This window comes from Callorhinus ursinus, unplaced genomic scaffold (genome assembly GCF_003265705.2).
Source record: "Callorhinus ursinus isolate GAN/ISIS: 27379988/994484 unplaced genomic scaffold, GSC_fseal_2.0 scaffold7, whole genome shotgun sequence".
Lineage (NCBI taxonomy): Eukaryota > Metazoa > Chordata > Mammalia > Carnivora > Otariidae > Callorhinus > Callorhinus ursinus.
The window spans coordinates 6,098,892-6,124,786 of record NW_027397069.1 but is presented as its reverse complement, the minus strand read 5'-3'; the positions used below and the strand labels follow the sequence as shown (position 1 = coordinate 6,124,786).

At 45.6% G+C, this 25,895-nt stretch overlaps 1 protein-coding gene across 5 annotated transcripts in view; it reads left to right on the top strand.

Moving 5' to 3' along the window:
• Positions 1-25,895, top strand: part of PCCA (propionyl-CoA carboxylase subunit alpha) — a 394,194-nt gene that overhangs the window by 365,842 nt on the left and 2,457 nt on the right. For 4 of the 5 annotated variants that reach the window (XM_073894335.1, XM_025874636.2, XM_073894337.1 and 1 more), the window contains 2 exons: positions 14,219-14,359; positions 25,604-25,681. In XM_073894335.1, the coding sequence (XP_073750436.1) occupies positions 14,219-14,359; positions 25,604-25,681 (219 nt within the window). The remainder of the gene's footprint in view (positions 1-14,218; positions 14,360-25,603; positions 25,682-25,895) is intronic. The other variant, XM_073894336.1, reaches the window with a different exon arrangement.

The following is a 25,895-nucleotide window of genomic DNA, read 5'->3' as shown; positions in this document are numbered from 1 at the left end:
CACACCAATAAGCCTTTTTATAGCTTAACCATGGGCACCCCTCAGAGCTGTCCCCTCAGCAAGTACAAGGGCTGCCGCCCTCACAAGTCCGGATGTTCACTCCCAGGGGTAGCTCCAGAAAGCAGACTTCATTGTCCCAGGTGGTAAGAATGGTGTAGTACAAACAGTGTCTCTGATTTCCCACGAGAATGGGAGACGCCTTTAATCACAGACCTGCTAATCTCTAACACTTGAGCAGGTGCTACCGGAATGGGACTTCTCCAGCACTAACAAGACAACAGAAGTTGAGATGACAGAGGTCCTTATGGACCAGGGCCCCTATGACAAACTCCTCTGTGAGCTGGCACAGTTGGGATAAAGAGAATGCTGATGCCAGTCACAAGTCGAGATTGTTACCTGTAGTCTGACCAACTGGCTATAACTGGCTCCCATGATCCCCTCTTGTTATTGACCCACAGTCTAGTCAGCTGTCCACCAGATGCACCCTCTGACTCTCGGAGGCCAGGGAGAATATTCTCACTGGTCACAAAGCCGGACTCCCAAGATATAGAGCAAGACAAAAGGAAAACTTCTTCTGATTTTTCTTACATGTACGTTAACAGCGGGAGCCAAGCCTTGGGTCTCAGGGCCAAACAGTACCGAAGAGGGATATGCCACTGGGTTGGGAGCGTGTAGTGTCTTACAGTGCGCCTCGCTGCACAGAAGTTTTCTCGAGGTTGGTGGGTGACCCAGGGTCAGTCTAACATTATGTGCCCAACTTCTAACACGAGAGTCTTGAGTTAGGTGGTAATTGCTCTAAGAGCTTCGAAGTGTTCCACCCGTGCCTACCAATTTTGCAGCTTTTGGCTTCCAAGGTGTCCCTTGGAAACAACCTTTACTGCATGTGCACATTAACCCACAGCAGAGTTGGTCTAAACAGATGCTGGTTTGGTGAGGACTGTGAGGCTGGCTACAGCAGCAGGTTATTAGGGCACATACCTGCGTTCTGCCCTATGATCTTCCTCCTTATGACAAATGACCCAACAGACAAAGTAAAACAGTGACCATCTCTGGGAGGAAAAGGATCAATAGAAACCAAGAGTACTCACAACAAATCTTTACCCAAGTTGCTGTACTCAGGGAACTAGCTCCATAAATGTTTGCTCGTGCTAATCTAAATTTAGAAAACCAAAAAAGGACTCTCACCACCCCTCTGTTCCATGGGGTGACTGACGTGGTAAGAATCCTTACCCCCCACTGTGTCCATGCTGATCTCAGCTGTAGCAGCCTGAAGCAGGCAGGGTCCTGCCAGCAAAGTTACCTTTGGGGTCACCAGAGCTGTAGCGGCGGGCAAGTTTTTCCTTCTGCCCTTCTAGGTTCTTTGGTGGATCTAGTAATTCAATGGACATCAGACAGGTGAAGAGGGGGAAAACAGAAGTTTGATAACATGTACATCTCCTGTATACATGGGAGAAACCCAAGAAAACTGAGTCACTCCCCGAAGTACGTGAGTTGTCAGTGCAGCCTTGGGAAGGAGGGTTGGAGAAGCCGAGGGGAAGCATACCCACGACCTTCTTACATTCACAACCTCAGGGCGAAGGGAGCTGACCCCTGGCTAAGAGGGGCCGAGAGGGCCACGTGGGGCTACTTTTCCACATTCTGGAGTTGTCGTGGCAGAGTCTGTGTATTGTGCAGGGGGGCTTGGGAACAACACATGGGTATATGGGGATTTTCCCTTTGCTTCAAATGAGCTAAGCATGTCAAAAGAAAAATAAGTTACCTAAATTTCTTCCTGTGTTTAGAAGTTCATCCCTGTGTCTAAAAGCTTATAGTGAGTCAAGGATGTTGAATGGCAAAATATCATGGATTTCCCCCTCTTAAAATCAGGGGCCTTCCTTGTATTTTACCCAGTGTGGAAGCATTTGTCAAAATCGATATGCGTGTTTATGTTTTTATAGATCTTTGTGAGTAGAAGATTTATAATACAAATTATTTCATGACTTCAGGGGAGTGGGATTGGAGGGGGGATTATTAGCTTGTTTTATATACCTCTTTATTGTAGGACTTGTACAAGCCTTTAACTGTTGTTGACTCCATAAAGTACATCTTAAATTTTATAAGAACTTTCAAGGTTCACTCACAAACTCAGGCCCCAGTTCTCCCTCTCTCTCATAAATCTCTCAGTTTCCTCAAATATGAATTCTCCTGCCATGAGAAACTAGAAACATAGACCCTAAGTCTGGGGAAAAATTATGATGGATAGCATGGGTATGACAGAGTGTCTAGGCAGGAGGACACTCATGAGAATTGAATGGAAGGCCGATTTATTAGGCTAAGGATATTAGCAGTGGAAATTCCAAATGAGTAGAATGAGGCGTGAAAAGTAAGTTACCTGTTTACATGTGCTTGAGAGAGAGATTTAGATCTGTATTTTTTGATGACTTCTAGACCCACCCAGTGCAGCATCCAGCATCTTCTCAGAGAATATGCCCAAGAAGTCTGGTGTCAGAATTTTGACTTAATGGATACCGTGATTTGTAATAAATGTATGTTTGGTCTTTGTCCCATTCCTGGCATGGAGCTCCTCAATCCCTTGGAATTTCCTAAGTGAAATGAGTGATGAAGGTAAAAGGAGCATCTTCCATTATTTATAACAAGCCCCTTTCAACCAGACCTGAGCTTATGTTCATGAGGTGACTTTTTTTTTTTTAAAGATTTTATTTATTTATGAGAGAGAATGAGAGAGAGCGAGTCAAGCAGGGGGTGCAGCAGAGGAAGAGGGAGAAGTAGACTCCCCACTGAGCAGGGAGCGTGACATCGGGCTCGATCCCAGGACCCTGGAGTCATGACCTGAGCCGAAAGCAGATGCTTAACCAACTGAGCCACCCAGGCGTCCCATGAGGTGACTTTTGAAAAGCCTCTAAAGATGGGGCCTAGTTGTTAGGGAAGCCAAGAAGGTGATGAAAGGACTCGAACTTTTAGCTCTACCCGGCCCCCCGCCTCCCCACCCCCTCCCCCCCGCCCCCGACCTCTGGGGAGGGAATAGAGGCTGGAGGTTGAACTAACCACTCATGGCCAACGATTTAATCCATCATGCCTCCATAACGAAGTCTCCGTAAGAGACTCTACCTGAAGAGGTTTGGAGAGCTTCTAGATTGCTGACCACATGGAGGTGCTAGGAGGGTGGCACACCTGGAATGGGCATGGAAGCTCTGCACGCCTGCCGCCATACTTTGCTCTATCCATCTCTTCTATGTGGCTGTTCCTGAGGTGTTTCCTTTTGTAAATGAGTAGTAGGTAAACGACCTTCCTCAGTTCTGTGAGCCATTCTAACAAAATATCAAATCTGAGGGAGGGGGTTGTGGGAACCTCCAGTTTATGGCAGTTCAGTCAGAAGCCCCGGTGACCACCTGGACTTGCGGTTGGCCCCTGATGTGGGGGCTGTCTTGTGGGACAGAGCCTTTAATCTGTGAGGTGTGACACTGCGGGTAGATAGTGTCAGAACTGAATTCAACTGTAGAACACCCAGGTGGTAGATGCCAACTAGGAGAATTGCTTGGGGTGGGGAAAATGCGCAGAGTTAGTGGTCAGAGTATTCTGAGTGTCAAAAAGAGGTTTTGTTTCCTTTTACTTAATTTCAAGAGAGGGGCTAAAATAAAAAACCCACCTCATATTGATTGCATCCTTTGTAGGACTCCTGTATATTTATACCTGTATGATTCATGAATGTCTTTTCTCCCTGGCTAGATGATGGTGTGTGAGGTCAGAAGTCATTTTGTCCTATTTATGTTATATTCTCGTATTGCTCATATATGCTTGATAAATGGTTTTTGAATGAATGAACCAAACTGTTTCTCTAATTCAGTATGACAGTAAAAGGATGACCATAGAATCCTGCATTGCCTGATCTGGAAGCCTTCTTAATATCAGAACCAACTTCCTTTCTTTGATCTTAGAGCCAGATGTAGTATTTGAAAAATTTAGTCTATTTGCTTCTGAATATGGAACCATAGAACCAGAACTGTAACAAACAGAAGTTGCTATTAAGATGTTTTATGATATGCAGTGAAAAAACAAATCATATCTACTACCGTCTCTTCTTGGATAATCAGAGGTATTTGGGATGGAAACAGAAAATAATATTTGGTGAGTAGTTACTGTCAGGCACTTGCTGGTTAGTTTGCAAATCTTTGTCACTTTAATCCCTCACTCATTTAATGCATGTTTTATATTGATTTTAGAAATGAAGAGATTTGTTCTGAGAAGTTAGGTCACTTGGTCAAAAGGTGGTATCTGTTGGGATATCAAAATTCAAGGCATTTGGCTTTAAAGACTTGTGCTTTTTTTTTTTTTTTTTTTTTACTCTCCTCTGCTGCTTCCAATATGGTGGCCACATCTCCTCTTCCCTCAACTGACCACATGGCTTTACAGGTTTCTTCTATCTTCAGTATTGTATGTTCTGTATAATGCACGATGTCTGACATGCCAGAAGTCCATTTTGTAGCACAGGTTAAACTTCTAAGATAGGTTTGAATTTTAAACTATAAAATTGCTAAGCAGTCCCCTGATAGATTGCAGAGGCCAAGAGCAGGCCACCCCAAGATGGGCCACTTTGGCATGAAAATAATTTTGAGGTAAAAGCAGTCAAAATCTGGGTTTTGGAGGAGCTCTTTACCTCCCCCACAACTGCCTGAAAAGAATTTAGATCGAGGACTTGCTCCAGGAAGAGAGCTGTCACCATACATGACTACATTACACCGTGACCTAGGTCTGGTAGACAGGGAGGAACCTACCAAGGCCTGTTTGGTCAGAGTCCTCTCTGTCCCGATGTTTCTGAGTGGCCCAGCAAACATTTGTCTACCAAACATTTACTCTTTTTTATTTTTCCTGAAGATTGCATTCCTTCCCTTTGAGGTCCCAGACCCATTACTCACTTCTCAGTGTTCAGCATGACAGAGATACCTCATTTTGCCTGTCTTTGCAATTTCATGTCCGTATAGACTGCCCATAAGTATAATTTTAAACTTGATTTTCTTCTGTTAATCTGTCTCATGTCTTTCTGATCTTTAGTACAGCTAGAAGGACCTTGAAGGGCAGAAGAAATTTCTTCTTCCCCGATAAGATCATTCCCAGTTCTTTGGACCAGCTGTTGTTGGGTTGTGTAGGAGAGGAAATCTTCTCCCTCTATCCTCTTAGATTTCAGTGCCTGGAGCCTTGCAAATCAAACTGACAAAAGGCAGATTAACAGGAGAAAAAAATAGATTATATTATGTACTTCTACATGGGAGTTCCCAAAGAAATGTGACTTAAGGAGACATTTAGAATCTGGGGCTATATACTATTTTAACAAAGGACAGTATAGTGTGGAGACAAAGGAAAGGGGGTTGGGGACTTCTGGGGGTGGGGGTAAGTTGTGGGAAGGTAACTAGGAAATGTATGATAAATACAGTTAAAATTTTAGTAAGGTTTATTATGCAGATAAGAGCCTTCGCAGGTGATAAGAGTAGTTCTGGAGTAGTTCGCTTCCTTGTATGGGAGAGAAAGACACCTTTTAGACAGGAGGGGGAGGGCAGAGAACTAATTGCTTTCAGCTCAAAACAATCCTTGCACCAAAGGGGCATATTTCGGGGTGTCGTACCATGATCTGTAGTTTTCTGCTTTTATCTTCTTGGCCAGCAGTTTACTACACAGTAGTATCATCTGTAGTTTTGTTTGCCTTGCCTTGATCTATTTTAGTTTCAGATTTCTGACCAGTACAAGCCGACATTTTGGTTTATTAGATTCTGAGTTTCTTTAATGAATTCATAATAGTAAAAATATTTTGTCATTAGAAAAAAATCCATATAAAGCCAAAAGTATTGTTGAACAGTCCCTGGCACTGGCACACTCCCCAGGTTTTTTGGTGTTCCATGTCAGAACTAAAGAACTTCCAAGGGAAGGCCAACCTCCCCGTCTTTTTTCCCCAGAGTTCTATAGACAACATTACTTTAACTTGAGATGAGCAAAGAACAATTCAAATAGAAAAGGAGGAAATAGAGGGGTGGGGACCATAGCAGAATAGTACGCTTCCCTACCTATGTGCTTATTTACATAATTGTGTTTTTATAACATTTCCTGTACTTTTCTGTAAGCTGATGCTGCCCTAACTATAGATTTTCAAGAGAACACTTTATTGTACCCCAAATTATATAGTGCTTTAAAAAGGTACCTTCTTACTGGTTTACCAAATACCTTATAAATGTGTAATTATGTAAAACAATTCAGGGTACAGAATAGAAACAGCCTGTACTGTTCACAGATTTTGGTATTGTTACATAATTGAGTACAAGGCTTTCAAAGATGTGTAATATTTTTTCTTGTATAAGAAAGAAAGAAATGACTCATTATAGTCATAATGTGTCACAGACACTCCTGATCAAACAGGATGCACGTGTTCTGTTTTGTGAGTTCTCTATAGTACCTTGTCCATGGACTTGCCTTTGTGGATGGTAAAGTGCCACTTGTTCCAGCAAATTACCTTTGTGGTGGACGGACCTGCTTGTTAGACAGCTTGTGGGCACCTGCGTGAGGCAGAGCGGGGCTCCTTTATGGTGGCCCACCTGCACACAACATCCCACCACACTGGGCACCGGGGAGGTGTCCCCCCTTTCACAGACTCACTTCTTGAGGACCCCACTGTCCTGTGCCGCGCCTGGGATGGGCTGGCTTCCTCCTGTACCCCAGCTCTTTTTCTTTTCCATCAGTTCCGGCTCTATCCTGAGACACCAGTGATTCAAATTACAGGGAAGGTAACCTCAGTGGAGCACAACTGAGGAAATAGGGTTTATTAAGTACTGCGTTTAATGTTTTTCAGTTTAGTTAAACTACAGCACTATTGTGAGAAAAGAAAAGTTGCTTATCTTAGGGTATTAGAATTGGAAGAACTTGTGTTTCTGATGAAAAAACAAAATTGGAAAAAAAAATAGGTTAGATTTTGTGTTGTTGACAGTTGTCCCCATATTTTTCTCTTCAGAGGGAATTGTCTTTTGGGAAGAAGCTAGAGCTATGCACAAACTTATTCATTCCCTCAGAGGTTTTGATGCTGGCCTTAAGATAGTTCTTTTCTCTAAGGAAACCTCTTTTTTAGCAAGAACTTTGAAAGATGAGTTGCGGAAATGGGCTTCATGTATTTGTATTGTTTTTTCCTCCCACCTCTGTTTTTGTGATTCTTGCCTCAAAAACTGTCCTTAATGAGATTTTGCACCACTGGGCTCCTTGAGGCACATTGATCGGTCCAGCAAAGGACTGAAGTTCAAGAACCAACTTAGCTGCGAAAGAGTAAAACGCAGAGTAGAGATTGATTCATAACCGCAAGCGGGCCGGTGTTGAAAGTGGTGCATTATGTCACCACCACATATTGCCATTATCAATTATGTGTCATTAAACAGCTAACCTAACTGAATGATTTACTTTGTGTTTAACTGCCTTTTTCAATTAAAGGGAGCAAATGCCGGGGAACTGGGTCACAATATCAGAAACCATATATTTTCTCCTGTTAACACCAGGACAAAGCACGGGCTGTGCTGGTGTTTTCTGTGGGCTGTACTGCTCTAGTTTAAGTGGTCCCAACAAGCGATTAATGATTGGGAGCGGGCCCTTACACTGCCTCCAGATCTTTTCTTCGATGCACTTCCATTTCTGTCCCCTAGCTGCACGCGTGGGAGGTGTTATTTCAGGGCAGCTCACGCTCTTTATCTTGCTGACATTTGTTTCCATTTCAAGGACCCTTGATGTTTCTTTATATACATGTACATGTTCTGTGTGTATTTAAGTATCATATAAAGTATACTCTAAATAATACATATTATTTAGCATCATGACTTAAACCTTAAGCTGTTAAGTTGGCAGTTGCAGGACAGGTGTTACTGATGGGTCAGACTACTTGGTTCTGGAAAGGTGGACTTGCCCCCACCGAAGAAGCTCTCGACTTTTTTCTCCAAGTTTCAGTGGTGATGACCGGAACCAGACCATGCTAGTTTCCTGGGATGTTGTTTTATTGTCTTGCAAGTTATTACGGTATTTGGATTTCACAAGGTGAAGCTACACACGGTACTTCTCAAAAGTGCATTTGCGATAGATGGGTAGATTAACTGTTACTCTGAAGTTGAGAATTTGAACTGTTAACTGACCCACTGTATTTGCTGTCTGTGTAAAAGTTTGTTATAACAGTGCTAATTACTAAGCAGCTGGATTTGTGAAAAAGTGCACAGCAGTAATTTGCACCTTACTGTTGCTTTGCTATGAAAAAAAATCATGAACACATAACACAGGGTGCATGCACTTGATTGATAAACTTCCAAAGAGCACGTTCATCTGTGGATCTTTAACAGTTTGACTTTTGAGCATAGCATTTGGTTTCTATATACGCACCTCTGGGACACTCATTTTTACCCTAATAAGAGCTGTTGAGTGCCGAATATGACATTTTAAAAAGAGAAGGGTAGCGTTCTGTAGTAAGACTGGTGCTTTTAAATTGTGTGCTTTTGTTTATTATGTTTTACTAGTTTTAGGGGGAAGAACAAGAAGAAAGATTTCCTTTCTAATCCCTTACTGTCGATATAAAATCATGAACTGGAGTAGTCCGATTTCAGTGTTTTGGCGATGGCGTTAAAATCATTGTTTCAGTAGCAGATCAAAAATGGTTCTGTTGGATTCACGTCCTGAATAAATCCTTCTACGTAAAGGGAGTCCGAAACAGGCTTAAACCAGCAGAGTTTTGTGTTTTGTTTTGTTTTGGTCTGTAAGAACGACTCCCAAGTCTTGGGAAAGAATTTATTTTTGCCCTGTGGATGGGTCAGAAACATCTGCTTCAGGTAGTTTACAAGTGTTCCTTATTAACCCGTGAGCCAAAAACCCAGATAGGGAGATCTGGCTTTGAAAACGACACAGCCCGACACAGCCCGTGTTTTTGTAAGTGTCTATTCAGATTAATTCCACATACCTCTTATTTGGATTTCTGGCAGCCAGGAACTTTTAAAAGAAACGGGTGTTTCTAAAAAGGAATGTGAAAAATTAAATTTTCTCTCCTCGCACCAAGAGTTTTTCGGTACTTTTAAGAAATCCTGCTCATGGGCAGAAAGGAAAGGTTTCAAAGGAGCCTCATCTCCATATGGTTTTCCTCGATAATCCTTTATCCAACATCTTCAGGCCTCATTCCTTTGCTTTCTTGCCTGTGGCTACATTTCTATCTGTGCATCAATTAGCACAGTGATTTATACAACAAGCAAGCAGTTTAGAGGTAATGGTACACAATTAACATCTCATTCCACCATAAAGGGTATGCTAAATACCCCAGTCATTGCTTTCTCTGCCTGGAATTGAAATAAGTGTTTGTCCTAATTCATATGCTATCTGATGTGAAGTGGGCCTGCTTTGTACTGCGCTACACCATTAATCTAATTATAGATAGCTGCAAATGAAGTGCTGTCTGAGCTGGGAGAGTGAAGAAAATAGCCTTTTGTCATTTAGCCTGACTCTGTGAAGCAGGATCACACTTTACGGGGCAGTACTGCAAAATGGAAATCTCCATAATATTGCTGCCTGTTGCATCTTTTCTAATTGCCACCGCATTGTAAACACAACTGGGCGCTGATATAAATAGAGCTGTAGATCTGCTGTCATGTGGGTTGTCGGGAGAGAGTCCTCCGAGTGCTGTTGGATTAAATGATGCGTCCTGATTGACAGCTACCTCGAGACTGTGCGGATGGAGTTGTCACCGCGCTCAGCTAAGAGGCCGCCCCAGTGGCTGCCGCTGTATACGCTGTTCCCTTCACCTTCTCCGCTGGGGGCATCCCTCCCAGAGAAGGGCAGTTCCGGGCTCTAATTCTCTGTGTTTCCTGGAGAGTTCAGTCCGGTTGGCTTTGCTGGGCCCGATGCTGAAGTAGAGGGGAACACGTTTTGCATGGCAGCGAACCCTCGCTATGTTTGGCCTCCAGTGTAAATGGTGTAGCCCGCAAAGAACTTAGGGGGGAAAAACGTTGAATTAAGATTCTCACTTCACCTCAGTGTTTTTAGAGGCATGGCATGTTTTGCAGCGGGTCGTTTCTGTCACTTTAAGAACATTGACAATTGGTCTCCAGCTCGGAGTTAGGAGAGTAGACTTTCAGGGGCACATTGGAGTGTTAGCTCTCGTGGCCACACTATGGAAATGAAGACACAGTTGAATGTGGGGAACTCTTGGGGTCGGGAGGTAGAAAACTAAAGAGGGAAAAGAGAGCCTTGTGTCTGGAGTAATGCATGGCCACCTGGCTTGGTGAGGGTCCATATATAGGATGCGACCAGGGCGGGGCGCCTGGGTGGCTCAGTTGGTTAAGGATGTGACCAGGGCTTCAGGATGTTAAGGGAATCGATGTAAAATAATGCCCAGTAAAGTTCATCATTTACAAACCTTGACCGAGATGGCCCGCAGTTGCCAGGCAAGAACACTAGCAGTTCAGCAACTGTACATCAACTCCTCGTTGTTTTGGAAGAATGACATAGAAATGGAAACCAGAGGTGAGCTCCTTGCGGAGTAAATCACAGCTGAAAATACACATAAAGCAAACTGCAAGCACTCATCTTGCAAGGAGCCCACAGACCTTGGAATCATGCAGGTGCGAGCACGCGGGTTGTGTCAAGTCGCTGGGAAATTGGGAGACCTCAGGGGTTCGAGATTTAAGCTCCCCGGGGAGATGCAGAGGCCAGCAGCAAGGTGTTCTGTGTGACCACCTGAGTGTGGGGCATGTTCATAGTGAGGGCTGCCCTCCTGTCCATGGCCCATGGAGCCGTGCGTGTGTGTGTGCGCACGTGTGCGTGCCTGGTACCGGTGGGCGGCGGGCCCATTTGCCGGTGTTTTCCTTAACCATTCTGATCAAAAAGCATATATCCCTCCCAAACCGTGACCGCTCCCTCCTTCTCCCGCTACTCGCACAGCTCCCTGCCCCCCACCCTTTCCCCCTTTTGTCAGGTTCCATGTTAAGAGCTGCATGTTAATTTTTAAAACAATTCCACTGTGTCCCTTTCAATCGTCCATTTCTCGTAGTTTTCATCCTGATCCTTTTATGTCTGGTGTGATTCCCTTCTCTTTCTTCTTTTGAGCTTGTTGGGAGAAATTTTCTTGTTAGACATGGTTTTACGTTGCAGACACCATACAATTGATTTGCTTAGAGACCCGGGCTGGGGTCATGAGAAAGCACCTCATTCCTTCCCATTATTGTCCTGCACGGAGTCCTGGAGAGCACCTGTTCTGGTGTGCGCTTGCACTGTGAGCTTTGTTTTTCAAGAACTTGATCATTTGCCTGTGGTTTAGGAGCACCTCCCTAAAGCCACAGTGAGGCTCCATCTCCTGATGAACCCAGAGGGAGTCCCCCTCAGGCCCCGCCACCGAGTAGTGTCTAATCCCTCCTGACCTTGCAGGGTGAGAGCCTTCTGGCCTCCTAGAGGATTGGACTTCCGTGTCCTGTCAACTAACCTTTAAAATCTTGGGACTCCCACCCCCAAAACCTCGAGTTTGTGGTTTCCGTGCTTGCAAACAGTCACAACAACTTAAAATTGAACCTCTCTGGGGAAGTTCTGCAGAACCCATTAGGAATAGTTAAATGCCTAGAGTAAAACCCCAACTATGCGCGCGTCCTAGGGCATTTTCCCGAATTCTCTCAGCTTTGGCTGCTCTGCCCGTGCCCCCTAAGAATTCAGAGAAACCAGTAAATAGCAGTTTTGATCATAAGCTCCGAAAGCCTTAGTGTACACTCTTAAATGACTTCTTTTCTGGGGGCATCAAAAAGCTCTTCTGATTCTCACCAGGCAGTTCATTCTGCTGGGCCCAGATGCCGTACCGCTCGCGTCCCACCCAGCCGGTGCCCCGTGGGCCACCGCGCGGGGGAGCCCAGAGCCAAACCGTTGTTTTAAGAGGCCTGTTTGTGTGGGCACGCTGAAGGGGTCAGGACAACATCAAAGGTAATCTTAAAAAGAGAACCTTCTTGCTGCCTCCTCTTTTATTATTCAGAAAGGTCGTTTCTTAGCCAACTATTTGCACCGAGGCCTCTCCCGAGGCATTTACCCCGTTGTTATTTTTCACTTGTGATTACAATAAGTCGCTTATCCCCCAAACAGATTTAAGAACAATAAACAAATACAAAAGGAAAAGGAACATCTCATCAATAACAAAGACTGCATCTAAAGGCGTTGAGTTTTGTGACTGTTTTACATCTCTTTCCAAGCAAAGCAGGAGTCCTACAGAGAAAGGAATTCAAAAGATATGAAAATTATAAAAATAGTAAAAGGATCCAGTTTTAGGCAGGATCTTGTAATTTCTGGGGAGAAATGGAGCTGGGTACAGTCTTAGCTCTTTATTTATATTAAAGCTTGTTTGTGATATAGCTAAAATTAGTTTTTAAGCCTATCCGCTGTGGTGAAATGTGATGAATTATATTATCCTCAGTGGAGAAAGATGCTTTCCCTGAATTTCGACTTAACATTTTGAAGTCAAAGGGTCCGAAAAACAAGGGGGAAAAAAATCCATCTGGGTACTGCACCGAAGCTGGACATCTGGGCCGTGTGCCGGCCAGCCCCATGGAGGGGGCGACAGAGGGTGCAGGCAGCTAGAGAAGTGGCTTTCCTGTTGACTCGCCTCCTCCTAGCGATGTTGGGTTTTCTCTTCTAAAGCAGCCAGAGCACAGATATGGAAACCGTGCAATTTGGTACAATTATATTCTCCCTTCTTTCGCTGTCCACCACCTCCCCCATAGTTTAATGAAGGACTTTGAGGTACAATGCACCGTTGATAAATAGTCCCTCTGCCCAGAATGTTTATTAGACTGACAGCAGAATGCACTCTCCTTGCTTTTCCCTTGCCACTTCTGACTCGGATGAATTTTAATAGGAGCAAAAAGCTTTTATTTGCACTGTAATTTCACTTAAGGATCATATCCTTCAGAAACTGGCAGACACTTGTATGTCTTGATTGCAAAACACACACTCAGGAGTAAAGAAACGTGCAAAAGATGCTATTATTCAACCTGTCAGTGGCCAATCTGCTCCTCCTGGAGCCCTCCCCCACCCTTTTGAATAAATAGGCCCTGCAAAGAGCAGGCTTGGAGATGGCCCCCATCCCTGTCCAAAACGAAAAGAGTGGGTTCTGTTTTGCTCTCGCATCCCTGCCATCATGATGCCCACAGGAGGCTTTGAGTTACGGCAGCTTTTTTCCCAGGAACATGGAGCTGCCTCGATGCTCATCTGTCTTACCCCAGGGAGATGTGATCTGGTAAGAATCCAAAAATCTTCAGGTGGTGGTTTCAACTTCCCTGAGTAACACCTCCTCAAACCATTTTCGTTTGCTTCTTTTTGGACAGATCAAACTGTGGCTCCTATCTTTGTCCGCAGAGATGGGGAGGGTTTTTTCCTGCCAGGGAGGAATTCTCTTTTATTAGAAATGTTCTGTTTGAACTCCCTTTAGTGTGCCCCTAATTGTTTGAGAGCCACCTACAAAAGGTTCCATTGAAATACTTGCTTGTGCACAACGTTACTTTCAGTGGTTCTAAAATCTTGATATTATTGTCTCTCAGTGCAGAAGATACTCGTTCTGTATCATCTTAATATTACCCTAACCATCCTGGTACCTTGGAAAGGCTACCTCACGTTGTGCCTAAAAAGAAAGCTAACTGTCCCAGTAGTGAATATAACATATTGTGTCTCTAGAAAAATATTGAATTTTAAATATGATTTTGCCCCAAACACTGAAACCCTTTGTCTTAACTTCTTGGTGACACAGCTGCTCTGGAGGGGAGTGGGGAGCGTGAGACAGCGATCTGCTGCCATCTGCTGGCGGGTGCTCGCACAGCCGCCCCTCTCCCTCTGGCTGACCGAGCCAGCTCACGGGATTCCTGTTAACTGGGAGAAGTTTATAAGCGGTGAAGGGAATACAAGGAAAATTGTCATTGCTTTCTTTACGAAGTTTTGAGATACTTCTTATAATGAGACAGGGTGACTACTGTTTGTCACTAGTTACTGGAGTTGTTATTTCAAGAAATTTCTTAAATAATTAGCTCACAACATGTGCCAGAAACAAATATATTTTTGTTTTTAAGTACAATAATTCAAAACCATTTGAATTCAAAGGTTATCATTTAAATTTCAAAGCTAAAAATGGATTCTGCATGAATGATAATTTGAGGAAAATTCTTCATTTAAACTCATTTATGTTCCTCCCTCCCCCCCCCTTAAGTATCAGGTGCATATCTTAACCAAACTGGCTGCAGAGCTGAACAAATTTATGCCGGAAAAAGTGGCTGAGGACACAAGCAGTATTCTGCGCTCCCCGATGCCTGGTGTGGTGGTGGCCGTCTCTGTCAAGCCTGGAGACATGGTAAGGACCGCGCCTGTCTGTGGGATGGGGCGGACTGAGGCGTGATCCCGCTCTGTGCAGCTCTTTCTTGACTCCTACTGCCCCCATGGAACAGCAAACTAGCTTTTGTGCATTCTCTGTCCAACTGTTGCACATTTGAATTGGGTTAGTTAACCAGCTCTCTTGAGTGCCTCCCCTCCCAGAGACCTGGGACTAGAAGAGAAATAAGGCCAGATTCATTCTGTTAATTGGCAGATTTAGTATTTTGGAAGTATTTTATTTAAAATTTCTATGTACTTTCTAGCTTTGTGGGCTTTGAGCAGCCTTAAAGAACTGATACCAAGAAATAGCCCTTTAATGGGGGAACTTTTCTGTATAACTTCTGGAGTAAATGGGAAGGGAACTAAGGAAAGTTAATTCCATAAACCGTGTAGTACCAGAGCCCTTCCGTTAACTTGATACATATAATTTAGGATCACAGTTTAAAGCTTTTCATCTCGACCTTGTGACGTTAAGGCACAAATCAAAGCTATATTAATATTTCCTCACATGTTCAGTCTCACAATAACATGCTATGGACAAATTGGTGGGATACATGCATTTCATAGAGCATGGATAAAAATCTCTATTGATTTGCAGCAAAAATAAGAAGAAAACAAAGATGCAACCAGATTTCTAGGGGATACTTAAATACTAGTATTTTTATTTACATGCTGGAAAATAATGGCCAAACGTGATCATCTTCAATGGATGGTATAGTGATTCCATTTTGTATCTCGGTAAGTCACAGGAGTTTACACATTTTCCTGTAAAGGGGCATTAAAACTGCTTTTGTACTTCCATATTAACATAAGTAAAATAATGTTGAGAAGAACTCATGTAGTTGGCACTGGCTTCTAGAAAGATACTTACAATAAATGAAAATTAAGAAAAAATGATCAGCTTCAGTTTAAATGATTAGTCCTGAAATTGGTAAGTGAAGTTGGAGAACTGACTTAGCAATTGCTTTTACCTGAGGATACGGAAATGGAACTCTACCTGCTTTTCTAGAAAAGCATAGAGGAGGCTCAGTAGCCATGAATTGTCATCTTTGCTTTGACGGCATGACATTCCTAGAAGAAAGTGCTCATTAAGAGAGGTTCAGTCGGTTAGGTGTCTGCCTTCAGCTCAGGTTGTGATTCCAGGGTCCTGGGATCGAGTCCTGTATGGAGGCCCGGCATTGGGCTGCCTCCCCGTCAGGGAGCCCGCTTGTCTCTCTCCCTTTGCCGCTCCCCTGCTTGTGTTCCCGCTCTCTCTCAAATACATAAAATCTTTAAAAAAACAAAAACCAGAAAAGACAGTCTTAAGGATTTGGGAGAAGTGATACATAGAAATTACATATGTGTGTTGAATATTGTGTATCTTCTTTCTAAAGGGTTAGGGTCGTAAGATGATGGCCCAGTGGCCTTGACGTTAAGAATGACTACATCAAGATGTCAAATCACTATGTTGTACACCTGAAACTAATGTAATCTGTGTGTCCACTCTACTCAAATAAAAAATCTTGTAGAAATGCCTACACTTGGGGTGCTGGGGTGGCTCTGTTGAGCGGCGGGCACTTGGTTTTGGCTCAGGTCATGATCTGGGGTCGTGGGATCGAGCCCCAGCCCCAGGTCCTTGCTCAGCAGGGAGTTTGCTTGAGGGTTCCCTCCCTCGTCCTCTGCCCCTCTTCCTGCGTGCGCGGGCGCACTTTCTCTCTCCCTAAAATAAATAAATAAATCCGACATGCTCACACTGCATCATCAGAGCAGTCTGTGGAATCTAGCAACTAGACACATAGGTTGGTAAATAACATGGTGGGTTATTTTGTTTATTTTCCCACTTTTCTTCTTAAGCCTTTTCTAGAGGCTACATAGGCTGCCATCCTGAGCGTCAGTCCTAATTGTGTGGCTTTAATTATAAAATCACGTTTGCACTTAAAAACTGTATAAGTGTGTAACTGAAGTCCTTACTTTTCCAACACCTGCGTCAAAACCCGAAGGGAGGCTGGAGGGCCTCAGATTGTGATCTGGAGCCTCCCTTGGCCCCAGCCTCCCCCAAGCCACTCCTGAGGCAGCGAACTGGGAGGGTGCAGCCTTCTTGTTTCCAGCAACTGCTTTCTCCTGGTCTAGCTTCTCCAGACACCAGGGGGGGTTTAGCCTTCATACTTTCCATTTCCTGGCTAATAATTTAATGTGGGAAAGCAAGGCATTTAGTAAATTGGAACAATGTGGTATTAGTCGTTGGTTCATTGGGATAGCTCAGATATTGAAAACCACCACCAATAATTACATGTGGGTATTGGAGAAGGGTTTAATTTGAGAACTAACTGTTAAGAATATGTTACTGTGGCGTAATAGGACCTCTATTTTATGTAGTCCTTTTAAGTCAGATATGGGGGGTATACCCCTTAGGAGCAAACTGGCTCCTAAGGTCTGTGTTGTTCGCCTTACCCAGAAATGCATGCTCTTCGCACGCCGGTGCCTAGGCTGGTCAAAGAGAGCGCGTGCTTTCTTTAATTCTTCTCTCCAGTTTCCCACTGCCACTTTTGTTCCCTGCACAACTTCCTTTCTTATTCTGTGCCATTGTGTTTTGATAAAACGGAATTTTCTCTTGAGTTATTATTTGCGAAAAGTGTCCCAGACCGCTAATACCGTCACCAAATGCAGGGGGAGAAGTTTCATTGTGGACTCTTAACAGCAACTTCTATAATTAGATCTGCCTTGTGTAATTAAAACCCAAGAAACTCTCCTTTGACCAAAGGCAGAGCACTTACTTGAGGCCATTATGAGAAAAGAATACTGGTAACTTTTAAGTTTTGTGGTTTTAAATTATTTTAGCACTGCGGGGCATGTTGTGTTGTGCTTAGTACTAACAATAGCTGAGCCCAAGTTCTACTTTTATCAGTAGAAAGATAATGGAATCAATCATCTCTGTGTGTTTTCAAGGAAAACAGGACCTAAGAGACAAATGGGGGCCTATAACTATTCTCTTATTCTTTGAAATGTGTTTTTTTAATAATAGTTTAAATTTCAGTAATCTGTAATTTTTATATTTAGGTTAAGTAAAGCCTGACAGATCTTAGAATGGTGGGCCTGGCAATAATGTGTTCCACCAAAGCATCACATAAATAATAAATAATAAATCTGTTTTGTGAAGTAAAACGTCTTAATGAAGTTAAAAAAAAAAACAGCACCTCAGGGCAAAATGATGTGGGGTGGCTGTTCAGAAGTAATAAATGCACTCAGCTTCCTGTGGGAAAGTCTTTCCCCTCCCTGAGCACAGAGGCTGTGTTTTTTTGGATTCATACAGCAAAAGTTTCTGATGTCTTTCAATGTCTGTTACATAGTATTTGACATTAAATGTGGCAGTAAAATCATTTTTTTAAATGATTGTACAATAGCCTTTTTGTACATGTGGGGAGGTGGATTCTGGTCAACAGACAGTCAAATGCATACAAACAAACCCAATAATAAACAAGGTAGGAGTGGATTATGAAAAGTCAGGAGTCACCCATTTAATTCAGAAAACAGTTGATAGAATGACTTTGATATGCCTTTAGTCTGTTGGGCCTTTTTGTTTGTTTGTTTTGTTTTTTTGTAATCCACCCTCTGAAAATACTTTCATGACTGATTCTCATTTCGGTTGGAAAAATACCTATTTTTTGTATATTTAGCACCGTCCTAAACTGAGGGCCCTTCAATCCAAGACAGCATTTTTTTATAATTTGTTTTAATTTTTAAAATGCCTACCTTTATGATACTCTTGAACAAAAATATTAGAAACACACATTCTCTCAGAATAAGGGCAGAGCGTACTGGCCAGCTTTAGGCCGAGAGCTGCCAAAATGTCACACAGTTTCCATTTTGACTCCGAAGCCTAAAATAAAGTCATTTGGGGCACAGTTGTTTTGTTAGCCCTTTGATACCAGAAACAAAGCACAAAATAAAAATAAAAAATAAGGCAACCCAAGGGAAGGTTTTACTGTTGCAGTGAATCAGGATTTCTTCTGAGTGAGCTTCCAATTCAGCAGACCTCTCAGATTTGTTACAGAAATATCCATCCTATTCAATACAGTAACAACTGAGACATGAACCAGGAGTGGGCGGTGTCCCCATTTATGTGGCTTTCTTTTGTAATTATCACTTGTGAGACCAGGTCAAATCCTAGATTGGCAGTGAGTACCTGTTGCTGCTTTTCTTGCCACATAGCCTGTTCAGTGCCAGTGAGGCAGGCCTGGGAGTATTTTTGTGGGGCCAGGATGGGGGAGATCCGCTGCGTAATGGAACCGGCCTTTGGCAGAAGGGGGAGTAGGTGTTTGGGACTGTTGTTCTCGTGCATGGTGTTTTGGGCAGAAAATGGAATCCTATCAAGTGCACCCATGAGAACATAAAATTTGTAATCGTTAATAGGAGTACCACGCAGATTTCACCCTAATGTTTGTCCTCCTTGGGTGTGCTCTTTCAGCGCGTCTAGGGGAAGTCTCCCGAACAGTGGGATGGCCAGTGATCCTGAGATCCAGGTGCACCGTTTCAGATCATGGTGTTCACACCACCCCTTTGCCCCCAAACTTCTGTAACTGAGCCCACAGCCGATCCTGGGGAATTTGCAAATAAACTTGGCAAGAGACCTCTGGTTTTTAAGTCTTGAAGAAACAGATTTGAAGCCTCCTTTGCTGCTCTCAGGTATCTAGATGAGAAGCGTTGGAATGGTCCCTCCTGACCTGGGTTTGTCTGGCAGGGACCTGCGTACCTTGTACGGCCCAGTATCCACGATGGCATCTTTTCCCGGCCAAGCACCTGGCCTGACGGATCCATATTCCAGTTTATGGATACCTTGATTTACAATCCTAAAATCATTACACTAATTAAATTTTCATATTTGATAGCACTTTATTTGACAAGATGCCAGTTTTCCACCCAAACCTCAGATTGTATTCCAAAGCATGTATAAATCTATGCATTCATTATTTCACATTTTGAAACTTCAGATTACAAAACATTACACACATAAAGGTCCAGAGAATAATGCTCGTGCTCAGATGCTCTCTGCTCATCTTTACCATATTTGCTTCCGAATGTACTTAACAATAAAACGTTGCTTATATGGTGAACTTGCCCTGGGGTCCCTCCCTGATCAAATTCCTGTCCTGCCTTCTTCAGAGGTGATCGCTACCTGGAATTTGGCCCTTTTGTCTTTTCCAGATAACATTCATTTTTCAGTGTTAGGGTTAACTTTTGTTGGAGGTAACAATTTGAGAATTTTTACAATTTAACTTAAGATAATGACCAGTATAAGAAAAACTATTTTTACAGATTCATCAGTAAGTTAAATGTTGCAGGCGAGTCTCCTGTAAGTTTGGCATTTGATTTTATTTTTCAAGAAATGATCTGCTTGGGATTAGAGGCTATGTTATCCTGGTCTTAACCATTTTTGAAGATGGCAGTTTGCAACCTTACCAAGATTCAAAAGATCTTTCCTCACCCCTTTGCTTAAAAAAAAAAAAAAAAAAATCAAAACAACAAAAAACAAAACCATGGAGTTACTGAGTACTTGAAGACCGCATACTTCACAGAGATAGAGGATCCAGACTGATCTCTTAAAGATACTGTTGAGTTTTTCTCTCACTCTAGGGGCTTTGGCTCCAGTTCCTGGCTAACTTCGAGGGCAGGAGGGAGAAATGTTTTTCATTTTAAGGAAAACTGGACTTGTATCAGCCACGACTCCGTATTCGCTCCCTGCTTGGTTGCCCACTGCACAAAGTCAGGGAGGTGGCTCCGGGCAGCCGGGGGAGCTGGGCCAGCTGGGCCAGCGTGGGGTAGGCAGGGATGCGGAGGCGTGCGCACAAGCCCATTGCCGGAGGCCTCAGACTGCAGATAAGGGGTTTGGTGGCATTTCTGTCGCCGGGCTCCTCTTTCTTTGTAATTTGACGGTGGTTCCTTCCACCGTCACTGCTTAAATACTAGACGGTCTCCCGGGGTCTTTCTCCCTCCCTCTGCATGAAGATTTTGGGATGTGAATGCACATTTCTTCTTCTTCGGGAAACATCAGGGGTATTTACCAGCCTATCTTACAGGCTCAGAAAGAGGAAGTTATTATAATCAGATCCTAGCAGTGCCTTTTAACCAAATCTGAGAGGCCTTCTTCTCATGGCTGTTAACTGTGTCTTCCTTCAGATCTAAGGGCCGTAAAATGCATTGCATTCAGGCACCTGTGTTCTAAGTAGAACAGCCTTTAAAAATGTAATTGAAGGATTTTCACTTTTGTGGCGTCGTCAGCAGGGTTGATATTGATCCGTGCTTTCGGGTGGCCCGGTGCAGCAGAAGGGGGGACTGTGGCGGGCCGGGAAGCCCTCCGAGCCTTCTGTCTAATTTGGCAGAAAAACACAGAACGTAGGACAACAAAAGAAGGCTCCCTTTTCCATAAAAATTTTTCCTCTCACCCACCCCTCTTCCCCAAAAAGGGGACTTAATTTTTCAGCTGCACACAGTGATTTGGTGCTCACTCTTGCATTGAAACAGTTGCTGTCTGAACAGGCAGGAAACAGTTTTCTTTTAATTGCTGAAATCATTCGGAAGTGCTTCATGCCCTGCTTCGATACAGCAGATGCTGTGCATTAATTGGCCTGTGTAGAAGTGACCCAGGGTTCCTTGCAGCGGGCCCAATTTTAGGCAGAGGGTTTAAATAGCTTATTTATTATTTTGTATAATCTGGCGTACATTATGTGCGCCTGCACGTGTCGCATTTCATGGTCTGCACTCTCTAATGTCATGTGGGTTTCAAAACCTGTGTTTCTCTCGTAATGTACTAGCAGCAGGTAAGCTCCAAATACCATCCATCAGGAGCTAATTTTTTATCCAGATACCGCGATGACGGATGAACCTGTCTTTTGTGTGAATGTTTAGCGCAGTAGAAAGCCATATGCCACTGGCACTGTTTCCTGTGTGTTCTTTACAGTTGCTGGAGAAGTGGGCTGGCGGGGGTTGGGGGGGAAGCCCCCCGTGACATTCTGTCCGCTTCCCGCCACCGGAAGGATAACCCCTCTAAAACAGCCCTGGTTTGGGACGACAAAGGAGGGTATAGGGGCCATTTTTGAGGAAATCTGACTCCCATACTCATTTTCTTCATCAGAAATAGGACTGCACACTCTTAATAGGGAACCTTGTTTTGTTACTCCCCGTCTGTTCAAAACAGACCTTCGCCCATTAGAAGGGCCTCCCCTGTGTGGGAAGAGCACAGCTGTTACTGTAAACCTCATCCCATCACTGTATCACCCCCATTTTGTGGCTCTGAAGGATGAAATTGAGAAATGGAATACTGTGCAGTCAGCCTTTACATCTCCAATTTTAGGCCTTTGCCATCATTTTCATGCTTTTATTCCAAATCAAATAACATTAGTGAGCTACACCACCTTCTGATGAATGTCTGCTCTCGAGCACAGCTTTTAAGTCTGGACTTTTGGGGGCTTCCTTTTATGTTTGGTGGAGGTCTTTCTTCCCCCCTCTCTGCTCGTTCTCTCCCTGCGCTTTCTTTGAGCTTTCTTCATGCATTCGCAGTCTGAATGATACAAGTTGCCAAGCGTGTCCCAGTCTTAGCGTGCTTTCCAAGAGGGACGTGTGCAGGAGAAGGTTCTGGGCCTTTTCATCTTTGGGGAAGGAGTGAGGCGAACTTGGTAGAAGGATATTGGGGGCTTTAATCAGAAATAAGAAGGGGTTTAAATCATTAGCACAACAAAGCATACTCCAAGCTTGAAGATAAAAGTCTCTGGGGGAGTCCTCTGAAAATAAGCGGGACTTGATAGATTTCCATATCATTTATACCTTCCCTTAATTACACTTGGAAGACTTGCCGGTAAAACTGGAAAATTGGCAGCCTATATCCATTAGAGTCATTTTGCCGACCATGGCAAGCAGCTGGCTTGACTGGATTTTATTTCCCATCACTCACAATTAATCATCAGCTGGAGATGTCTGAAACTCTTCAGCACGGAGCACTGCCGGGCGACATGCAGCCTCCTAAACATGCGAAAATCTGCTGAGTAAATGGGCCGGGTTTTCTCTCCAGCTTACTCATTTTGGAGCGAGGCAGGCCCCTGCTTAATGAGTGCGCTCTGATAATCGGATGCGAATGTGAACCTTGACCCCATGTCAAAGGAGAGGACGCAATAAGCCGGATGAAAGATACAGGACTTGGGCCTCCAAACTTTACACCAATTAGACAGGGAGCAGGGAAGTACATCAGGCTGACTAGGTTTATCAAAACGACTTGTGAGGCTTGTGACCATTTTGTAAGCCCAATGTTGGAGACCTCCTGTCACAATCAGTGAGCCTTTATCAGATGATGCACAAAAGTGTTAGAGAAGTGTGCGCGCAAAGCCCTCGGTGGCCGTGCCCTCCCATGTGAGCTGTCCCAGCGCTGCCTGCCCACGAGCACCCGGGGAAACGTGGAAGGTGTCCCCATGACCTTCCGAGCCCTGCAGGTGCACCCCAGGCTCCGCGATCGAGGGGGACACGGGGAGGGGGGACACACAACCCCGGGCAGAGCACCCGTGACAGTGCAGCCCGCCGTCTGGGAGCTCCTCTGGCTGGGATTGTTGAGGGATGAAAGAGTGTGAATTTAGATCAAGTCCATGTGTGCGTGTAACACGATTCTGCTGACCAAGACGTCCTTCCCTATTTTGTGGGGTTTCAAGGAACAACTTCCAAGAGTTCTTTCTCTTCTAGGGATGAATGAGTGAAAACAGACCATAAAACTCATTGCCTAAGTGAGCAGAGAGGGAGCAGTGAATCGAAGTTCCATCCAGACTGGAGTGGAAATGGAGACCTGCAGACCAAGGGAGGGGGCCAGGAGGGGGCCAGGAGGCTGGAGCTGTGAGGATCGAGGATCGGACGTAGATTCAGGGCAGTGCTGCCGGGCGGCCCCTGTGAATCCCAGAGGCACCTTCTCTGAAGTCCGTTTAATCAAATTGCCAGAGTGACACAATAAAAAAGAAGAGAATATTTTAACTTTGGGACTTTCCCACCTCTGCTGATTACCTCTGTCTGAATGAGAGGTTTTGTTTTTCTGAGTAGTGTGATTGGGGCCCTGCCACTTGAGTCACCAGGGAATCAGGCAGGATACGAGCCCCCAGAGCCAGCCAGGAGGGACAGCCAGCGGGCAACGGGAGCAGAGCCCCGTGAACTTGTGGCCAGTCTCCCGCGGGCCCTGATCTCCGCACTGGCGTGGCCGGCTGGAGCCTTGTGTGGAGTCATGGCCCAGGCTCCACCGCCCTCCAGCGTGGGCCCTGTGGCATCCTTGTCAGGGTGGCCTGTGCGCCTTTGCTGTGACCACTGGCAATCTCCCGGGTTCATTTCTTTCTCCTATTTGCATTAACTGTGAATCCGCTTACTTGAAGATCCCATAAAGAACCAGTGAGGGGCGCTCTGTCTGGCCTGCAAATTCTGAGCTGTGGGCTGAGCAGCTGAGGGCGTCAAACCTGCCGCAGAGGGGGTAGGTTGTGCCCCCCACCCCCTAGAAGCCCACCAGGCCGGGGATGGGCTTTCAGGCAACAGCAGGGGAAGCCCGACTGGGTGGGGGCCGGGGACCAAGCTCACCCAGGTCTCCGCCATGGGCACTCGTCCACCCGGAGGCAGGGAGCTACCAGAACCCAGAGGTGGTGAGCCGATGACTGCTCTGTGGAGAGAACTTCGATTCTGTCACGTTGAGTTTCAGATCCATTTCCAGACGCCCGCTGGGGCCTGGGCGGGACGCTCTGGCCCCTCGGCCTCTGAGCGAGCATGCTGCAGGTCTGGCTGCGTTTTCGGGGGGCGGGGGGTAGCTGCTTGGCAGGTGCGGCCCCGGGGGCCTTGCCCTTCTCCGGTCTCGCGGGGTCCCTGCCTGCCCTGAAGGGATGACTTGAGGGTGTAGCTGTGCTGACGCCCTGCCCGCTGTCCTTGCGAAGAGCAGTTCTCGCGTGCGGACCCTTCACTCTCCATGGAATGCAGCTGCCGGGGGGCAAATGAATCCAAGCGGGCAGGGAGCACGGAGCTGCAGAGCCCAGCTCCCCAGCACAGCGTCTCTCCTCTGTGCCAGCACCGAGGCTTTGGCATCCCCTCTCTTCCTAGATTTCTGTGCCAGGAAAAGGCAGCCCACCACCTGATCAGCGGAGGGAAGGAAGGCGCGGGGCGCAGGCAGCCCCGACTGCCAGCAAGACAGCTTGTGCCGCGCGGGGGGCCGGGAGGGAGCGGGCATCATCTGGGGAGTGTGGGGAAGAATACTCTCCGGGCACTTCTGCGACTCTGGGCCAGCACAGCCGCACTGGTGTGAGCCCGGGAAGGCCCGGGAGCCCCCCACCAGTGTGTCCACCAGCACCCCAGAATAGCCAGCCAGTGGCCCGAGGAAACTCAGCTTTACCGTGTCGAAGACTGGGAGGCCCTTTTCACGGAGAGAGGAGAATCGGGCCCAGCTCCTCGGTGCTAACCCATCAAGGGCAATGGAAAGAGTATACAGAGCGGCTTCACCCCGGGAGCTCAGTCCCCGCCCCGCGTGGACCCCCCCCTCCCAGTGAAGGCGGGTGGAGCTTGAGCCAGTGCCCTTGGGGGCCACCGGCCTCCGCGCGAGGACCGGGCAGGCTGCTAGCAGTCGTTCCCCACGTCGGAAGGCACCTTCCAGAAGCCACCTTGTTGTTACTTGGCATGTGTCTCAGAGGTTGGGACAGTGGTCTCCCTGGCTGGCTGCTCTTCCCAGCTCCCCAAGGCTGCTGCCGGACACACTCCAGTTTTGGGTGACAGCCTTGTGGAGATAAAGTTCACGTCCAGCGCAGGCCGGCCCCTTACCGTGCGCATTCAGTGGTTCTCGCCTATTCCCGGAATGTGTTGTGCAGCCACCCCCCTCGTCGATCTAGAACACTTCCTCCGCACTCAGAAGAAACCCTGTGTGCATCAGCAACCACTCCTCTCTCCTTTCCAGCCCCCAGAAACCACAGGTCTTCCCGTCTGTAGAGATGTGCCAAATCCGGACATTGCACAGAAGAGGAAAACATTCCATTTTGGCCACATCTCTGTGGCACTTGGTGAAGACAGAGGGAATGGCCCTTCTCTGCTGCCCCCCAAAGATTCACTTGGAACATGAAGTATTAGAGGTTGCTGCTGTTTGGGTCAAATTTCAGAGCATTTGACAAAGAATCTCTTGATGGCTTCACCCCTGAGTGGTGGTGGTGCAAAATCAGAAGGATTTTAAAACTTGTCTTTTTTCTGTTCATTTTTCCAGGTAGCAGAAGGTCAGGAAATTTGTGTGATTGAAGCCATGAAAATGCAGAACAGTATGACAGCTGGGAAAACTGGCAAGGTATGTCCCCAAGTTCCCCCCAGCCCTTGCCAGCTCTGTGACAGGAAGCAGAACCTCCGCCTTTGGATCTTGGATGGTTGGGCCTGGAAGGGGCCGTGGAGGTGACCCCGCCGGCTCCTCGCGCCCGCAGAGCAGGACGTTAAGATTGCGCGCGCTTTCCGCCTGGCACCCGTGTGTCCCAGCCTCATGGAGGGCCTGTCTGACGTGCAGGTAG